Consider the following 7,986-nt stretch of genomic DNA (forward strand, 5'->3'; position numbering starts at 1 on the left):
TTATATAATTATTAGCGGAAGAAGGACTGCCATTGTATTAAGCTTGAAAATATGACACCCCGAAACAAATCTTATGAAATAGATGAACATATTTATTAAGAAGAATGGACAAATATTTGAAATCATATGTAAAATATAAGGACAATAAAGAGGATGGCTGAAATGATAGTATTACCCTCTTCAAAGTAATTCTTTAACTAACTCCCTAGAGTTAAAGATAGTTAAAGATATATATCCCTATTTGGCACGTTTTGTGTGTATTTGTGTGTGTGTGTGTGTGCGTTTGTGTGTGTGTGTTGTGGTGTGTGTGTTTGTGTGTGTATGTGTGGATTTGTGTATGTGTAGTACATTTATTTCTATATAATGATTTTATGATTCACATATTCAAGTGAGATATAATTTATGTGAAATGGAATCGCGGTATAAAGATTACGATAAAAAAAAAATAAAGAAAACAAAATGAAGTAAGTATTGTGTACATAGGTTTCTTCTTGATTGATGTTTTTTGTTTTTATCGTAGTTTAAAGGTGACCCGGGTCATAAGCTGTGGTTCATTGGAGACCTTGTATACCCTAACTCTGTAAAATACAGTTACTCTCTCGATATTTTTTTCTCCAGAGGGGCGATATACAATGTCGACGATTGCCTGCGATGGAAAGGGTGGTTATTTTACCTGACAGCTAAGAAAGCAATAAATGCTTGTTAGTAAGCAACCAGAAGACCAAGGTCCTCTCCGAGGCACCTGGTAATGAGGTAATGGTAATGCCAAAAGGCACTAGCGCATCGACCTGGTTTCGAACCCGGGTCACCGGATTACGAGACCACTGCTCTACCGATTGAGCTATCGCGCCTCCTTGGAGAGGGAATCATTCCTATGTTTAAGTCAAACTCCCACAGTTTTTTAATACATTTTAACAAATCTGACATACACGCATCTCCATACCACAAACAAACTTTCATACAGATACTTAAAAGTGTTGCAGTGTCGACCGTTTCCTAGTTTTATTTCTAGGAAAACAATTAAACAAACAATGAGCCAACTTTCATTACTGTCTGGTCCGCAAACCATTTTCCTACTTTATATCTCGATTTAACCTCAAACGCTCAAAGTGGATTTGATACCTTTTGGAATGAAATTCTTCTTGTATTGCAGCAAAAATGGTAGAAAAATGAATCCCCATTATTAAACATAGACAGTGTATCAATTAAACCACAAAATATGAACAAGTCAATAAATCAGTGCATGCACAAATACGTTTTAGTATTTGGTAAAGCTTTATTTGATGCCGGTAACTTTATCACGTCTCAATGTTACAACTAAATGATGCATACCCTTCCAGGTTTTGTAATTTTAAAAGAATTTGAAAAATCGATGTTTCCCGACGTATGTCTCTTGAGAATTTGACATACTAAAGTATACGTCTAAGAATATCCAACAAAGACCCTAATTCAACCAGTTAACCTCTCATTCTTGATTTACGAAAAAACGAACATCAAATTTACTAGGGGTATGAATAATTTACCCGTTGACCGTATATACATTTATTAGTCAAATTGAAGGAAGACTTATCGATATCCTATTTTCAATATCTAAACACCCCTATCCCGTCTACCGCCATTTTAAGAGAAAGACTCACAGGTTTAAATGAGGGAATATGACGGATCTAAAATTTGGTTTTTAAACAATTCCGACTAAACAATCGAATAGTTATTCTACAACAAATAGAACTGTCAAATAATATGCATGTATGCTGAATATATTTCCCTTGAGTATTGCGGGGCGTGAAAAAGGTTAGACAGTAAGCGGTTTTGTGTGTATTGCAAATTTATTACCATAGTGATCAAATTGTTACAGGCATGACATAACCAAATATTGACACATATTAACTGCGGGATGAAAGGCTTATACTGTTTACTGTTTTCGGAGTTGAATTTGAATATCATTCTCAGCAATATGTAGCATTGTAGAAATACAATAGGAAAAGTAAAGGCAACTTCTTTCTTTTCGTTTGTATCGTACGGTTAAAATATCTAAATAATTTGTCTTACACAAAATAAATAAACAAAATACTGACATTTCCTATTTCCACTCAACAACAACAAAATCCCAATTTCAATATCTATGGAAGGGTTGAAATGACGACTCTCGAGCATGGTTTCCGAGTCAGCCACAAACACCTGTTGGCGATTCATTTGATGATGTAGGTGTTTCTGTTGTGGTAACACACTATGGTAGACATCCTTGTTCCGGGCGAGGATTAGGACATTCAGTTGTGGACATTTCCGATGTTGCAGTGGTTGGTTCATTTGTGGGCATTTCCGTTGTTGTAGACGCAGTTTGAGGTGTGGAAGCTGTTGGCGTTGTTATGGTAGTTGGCGTGGCTGTGGTCGGTGAGAATGTCACTGTTGAAGAAACGGTCGGAAGAACTGTGGTGGTAGTGGTCGCTGCACAAGAGCCAGTTGTGACGGTCAACATCGTTGTTGTTGTTGCTGGTGTTGTTGTTGTGGTTATTGATGGTGTTGGTGGTGCAGGTGGTAGGGGTCTCTCCTCAGATGAGCTTGATTCAGAAGAACTAGAGTCACTCCTCCTATCTCGCATTAGTCCATGTACAATACTTCTTCCTAAAATCGACACAAACATCGTAAAGATAACTGTTATATGGCGGACACAAGTGACCACCCACCCCCACCCCCGCCATTCTTTCACGAGTTCAAGTGTATTAAAAACGAAAACAAATCGAAAAACCTTTAGTCAATTTCGTTTCATTAAAGACAAGATTAAAATAATCTCTTGGACTGGGTGCCAGACTAAGGAATTTACCTGGCTCAAACAATACTTGTGAAGGCTAGAATTCACAACTCTTGCCGAATCGCAGGGTAGAACAGTTGAAATACACGAAGATATTGCAAATCTTTAGAAAGTACGCACACCCAAGCTGCTGCCTCGGGGGTACAATATGTACCTCTCTTTAAAACACGTCCTAAAACGTTTCTTTTTAGAAATAATTTCCATTTTTCATCTTGACTTAAGGAAGTATATCTCGCTCTTCTCAATTCTTTGCTTTCCTCCTCTCTATCACAGCGCAATGAGCTCATATGGACATATATGCGCATATGGACAATACCGGAGTGTTGGCTCAGTCAGTAGAGCGTCCGCCTCACAACCGGGAGGTCGTGGGTTCGAACCCCGACCGCGTCATACCAAAAGACGTTAAAAGATGGGAGTTGTTGCTACCCTTGTTTTGGCGTTCAACACTAAGGGATAGAGCAACGTCGATCTGGCGCTGCTCAGTGGCTGCCGGGCTCACGATCAATTGGGCAAAGAGAATTTCCGTTTCGGTTTAATAAAATTTGGAGTGGACTATTAGTCTATTATTATTATTATTATTATTATTATTATTATTATATGCGATATTATCAATACTATTAATGAAAATATACTCTTGAAGATGCATATTAGATACCATGATACCCAGTAGGTATGTTTATGGTATCGTTGAAACTTGAGAATAACATTTACCTCCTTGAATGAAAATTTGGTTCGTTGATTTGAGATAATCATAATATGATATTTTTTAATCAAAAGCCGTTATAAAATGTATGCATATTTTTACCTACATATATAATTCCCTCTGCCTTTTAATAATCAGCAAGGATAAAGAATACAAGTCTTTGATGAAATATAAACCTCCTGACTTCGGAGTTTCCCAATTTGAGATCCTACTAATCATACGATAATAAATTCAACAGTTTCTAGTATTATCACAGAAACTGAATGACCCTTTTCAATTTATACTATCTTACAAATATGTCTATTTCCATACAAAATGATTTCGAGATATAAAGTGGCCACTGTAGGCAGGTGGCCTCTAAATACAGGTTCTTCAACCCACTTCTTTCTCGAGGGAGAGGAAAGACATGGCTACTATACACAGGTGACCTTAATAGAGAGGTAGCCACCAAGACAGGTTTGATTCTATTCAACTCACCCCAGGCTGATGAAACTAATACAAGAAATATTATAGATAACTTGATGAAATTCGCCATCGTGTTTGGTGATTCAGGCTATGTCCTGTGAATGTTCTCAGTTTCTTTCTATCCCACTTAATAGATGCTCGTCGATCGGGAAAGTGAGGTATGAATGAACTTAAATGTTTGTACCATTATTTTGTTGTCGTTAAAATAGTACAAAAACACCCACTCCTCTTTTCTGTTAAGATTATATATGAGGCAATGCATATAGGATGTTTTTGATAAACAGGTTTTTAGAAAGGTGAATTTGGATGACTTCACTTGAGGAAGCAACAAGTCATCGCTAATTTTAACCTCAAAACAGGACTTCGGTACGGGTTTGCTTGCATCAGACAGTATTTACTCTTCGGAGTCAAAAGGGCAAGGGCATTAGCCCCAGTACTTTAAAGCAGACTTAACGCCCTTCTGGCTTCAAACAAACGAAGGGTAAACAAGGAAGGTATTACAAAATGACAATAAGCTGACTTTCAACAAACAGCAGACCGCAGCTGATCCAAACATAATGATTTATCATCTCTCTTTTGTTTGCATTATTGACACAGTCAGGGGAATGAAATGCATATTTGTTTACACAGTCACATACATCTGCACACCAATGGAAATCGTTTTAGCGTGTGTGTGGGTGTGTGTTTGTGTGAAAGGGTATTCAAGGTTCGCAATATTGTTTTGCACATCGGTTTTTCTGCTTATATGCAAGAACGGTGCTAGTGTCATGAAATTGGGGACAATTTGTGTTCTTCTTTTATCTTCACTTGTTTCATACGTGGACCGGAAATGATGACTTGCAAATCGGCAACAAGTTTACATGACTGCCTATAAATATGTATAGACTTTTTGTTAAAGCTTCCGGCTGCCCAAATATCGATGAAATGTGAAACTTATTTCATCGTCCTAACTTAGAATTTTAAAGGTAAAGACCAGTATTGGAAACGCCCCAGTTTCAAAAAATTAAATGGAAGCTCTCATTACCAATTATGTGAAAGAATATGTTTTGACTAATACATGATGATAAAAAAATTGCCGGGAAACCGCCTAATAATTCATATATTTGGTAAATTTGTTTCTCTCATGGTCTGTGAGAGATATAGGGTAGTCCCATATATACATCTTTCTCCGTATAGTGCTTGTTACTTTACGAAGAATGGGCCAAATTTCTTATCATTTTGATGATTCCAGAACCTTGCAGATGCTAGATGCTAGATGATCAACCTTTTCTGATCAATTCCACAACGTTTCTTTAACAATGCAATGGCATGACCATAACTGGTCTTTACCTTTAAGTCAGGAAAGAAGTCATTATCATTGTTATTACATATAATCATAGCTACTATTACCATCATTATTATCATTATTATTATTAGTAGTAGTAGTACCAATATTACTATCGTCATCGTAATCACCTGTGCCATAATCATTGTTATTATTATTATCATTATTATTATTATATTGTTATTATTATTATTATTACTACTATCTTCATCAACATCATCATCATTCTGTTTTTTCTCTCCTACTTCTTCGTTGTGGCTTATTATTATTACATTACTCTTTTTTGTTGAGAATGCTAAATAAGTCCTATTCTTTCAGAAAGTTTTACTCACACGTAATTGAACAGCATAGTATGAACCCTACCTTTCTTTTATAGGGCTGCCTTTATTTCGTAGAAACACAGTACTTTTGTTATGTATAGACTATCCTCCTTCAACACACAAACACACGCACATGTGAGTGTGGGAAAGGTGCATACCTTTTGAAAGTACAGTAGATGTAAATGTAGAGTTGATGATTGTGACGAAACAATGACAACTTTTACAAAATGCAATACTGAGATCATTGTAAAGTACCTATCATCATCCAATTGTTGTCTGTATGATATGTTTCCTTTTACATTGATTACAAATCATATATGAAGTCATTTGGGTGCTATATTTCGTGAAATGATTTATTGTATTGACAAAATAAAAAAGGAAAGAGTAGCAAAAATTGCGGAAGATCTATAAAACGCCACAATGACAGATTTAGCCATGTAACTTTGAGTTGGGACATGCCCAGATTTTTAATAATATTTGCATCTTGAGATATCCATTCCTTTACAAATCAACGATCTTATATTTAGATTCAAGATTCAAGATTCAAATGATTTTATTTTTCATGAAAAACATAATACAAGGAATAAGTATATTACAACAAATATACAACGAAACAAGACGCATATAATAGTAATGGCACGAAAAAAGAGGAACTATCTAGAAGCAGAGCTTATTGAAGTATTCCTCAGAGGCTGTTTTACAATACGTCTCGAAACGACATTTCTCTCATATATGCCGCGCCATGTTGGTTTGCTTGTAACTCAGCAATGACAATTTTTCTTTATTTGGCAAAAGCTAACTATATTATTAGTACAAGTTCATACGCAAACTTCGATCACACACACTTTCAAGAAATCAACCAATAGGCCAAAGTCGATCCCATATTGTACTGCCCATTGGAATTGTGTTAATGTTTTGAAACATGTCAATGTTGAGTCACCATACCTCAAAACATTATCGATGAGCCTTAGGTTGATTTTTCTTAAAAGTTTATGTGATTGTGTTACATGTTCAGTCAAATGGTGGTAGTTTCGTTGCATTTGTTGGAATTAATTATTGTAATCACCTGAGCGAAAGTTATCTGTGAATTATGGTTGCATCAATATCGACACAAATATAGTCACAATGTATATTGGATGGCCTTGAATGGGATATAAGGGCATATCGCACGAGCTGATCATGAGCATATGTCACGTGTGGGCACGACGAGTGAAACATTTTCAAAGCGTGTGCGGCAATACCCTTTTATCTCAAGAAAGTAAAGCCGTTCAATTATTGTATGACAACTAGTACCTCAATTACCCCTGGTACGTTATAATGTGTTTTGTATTGATAGAGAAAGAAAAGAGAGAAAAAGAAACAAAAATATTTTCTCCTTAGCCAAGCATTTTGCAAGGTCTGCGTGCACACTTTCAATGTCTTAGCCTATTTTGTTTAAATAAAGAATAGTAATGCTAAAACAAACAGAGAAAACACACACTCTCACACACACAGAGACACTCATATACACAAGTATACACATCAATTGAAGTACTTATGGAAAGTTGATTTGGGGTCGGGCGAATTGATATCTGAACTTAGAACAAATTCATCCAAAAAAGTACTTGTTTTTTTGTATACGTGAATACTAGTACTTCACAGTATGTCATATTCGTACATCCTTGTTTTCACTTCTATTCCTATCACAAATATTTGTCAGAAATAACAATTGTTATCATGACAATTGTCAGAGATGAATAACATGCCTTTAATTGAACTTTGAATCAATTCATTGGTCGTGTTGATCAAAATACCAAAGGGAGGTTCCTGTGGTTATTAGAACAGCCATCAAATACGTTCTGAATGGTCTTATTCAAATCTGAATAAAGAAGCTTTTAAACTGAAATGATTTTGTCAATATAATGCACATGTCAAAGCTACATTCCATCCTTCTTGTTCGCCCATCTCACACCCGACCCGAAATCAACTTTCAAGTTTTTTTTTTTCATTGATGCGTAAATATAGACCTATATACAATAGAAATGAGCAGGTTCACACTTGCATGGGTTACTAAAAGTTAATTTTATTAATCCGTACCTGTAGATTGCTCTAATTATTACATGTATCTTACTCACGTAACCCTTCCGCCCAAACAAAACAAAACAAAGCACAAACAAACAAACAAACACAGATGTGTAAAGGCTCGTTCAGATATTACGCAGCGGAAACCACGGCGGTTATTTTAGATGATGACGTTATGTTGTCTACTCTTCACATGTCTCCATCTCATTAAACAGAGCTCGGTGAATGCTCCCAAGTTATATCTTGTGCGCAGCTTCCATTTCTTAACAGGTGTAACAAAAAACCACGGCGTTTTTGTTTTCTT

General features: G+C 35.9%; 1 protein-coding gene across 1 annotated transcript; it reads right to left on the minus strand.

Moving 5' to 3' along the window:
- Positions 1 to 975: 975 nt before the first annotated feature.
- LOC105446058 (integumentary mucin C.1-like) lies at positions 976 to 4,234 on the minus strand. Its single transcript, XM_011682362.2, has 2 exons — positions 3,990 to 4,234; positions 976 to 2,622 (listed from the first exon to the last, which is right to left on the minus strand). Exons 1-2 carry the CDS (start codon positions 4,045 to 4,047, stop codon positions 2,228 to 2,230), a joined length of 453 nt encoding a protein of 150 aa, XP_011680664.1. The 5' UTR covers positions 4,048 to 4,234; the 3' UTR covers positions 976 to 2,227.
- Between the last annotated feature and the right edge of the window lie 3,752 nt (positions 4,235 to 7,986).

This window comes from Strongylocentrotus purpuratus, unplaced genomic scaffold (assembly GCF_000002235.5).
Source record: "Strongylocentrotus purpuratus isolate Spur 01 unplaced genomic scaffold, Spur_5.0 spur5_scaffold_1, whole genome shotgun sequence".
In the NCBI taxonomy this organism is placed as follows: domain Eukaryota; kingdom Metazoa; phylum Echinodermata; class Echinoidea; order Camarodonta; family Strongylocentrotidae; genus Strongylocentrotus; species Strongylocentrotus purpuratus.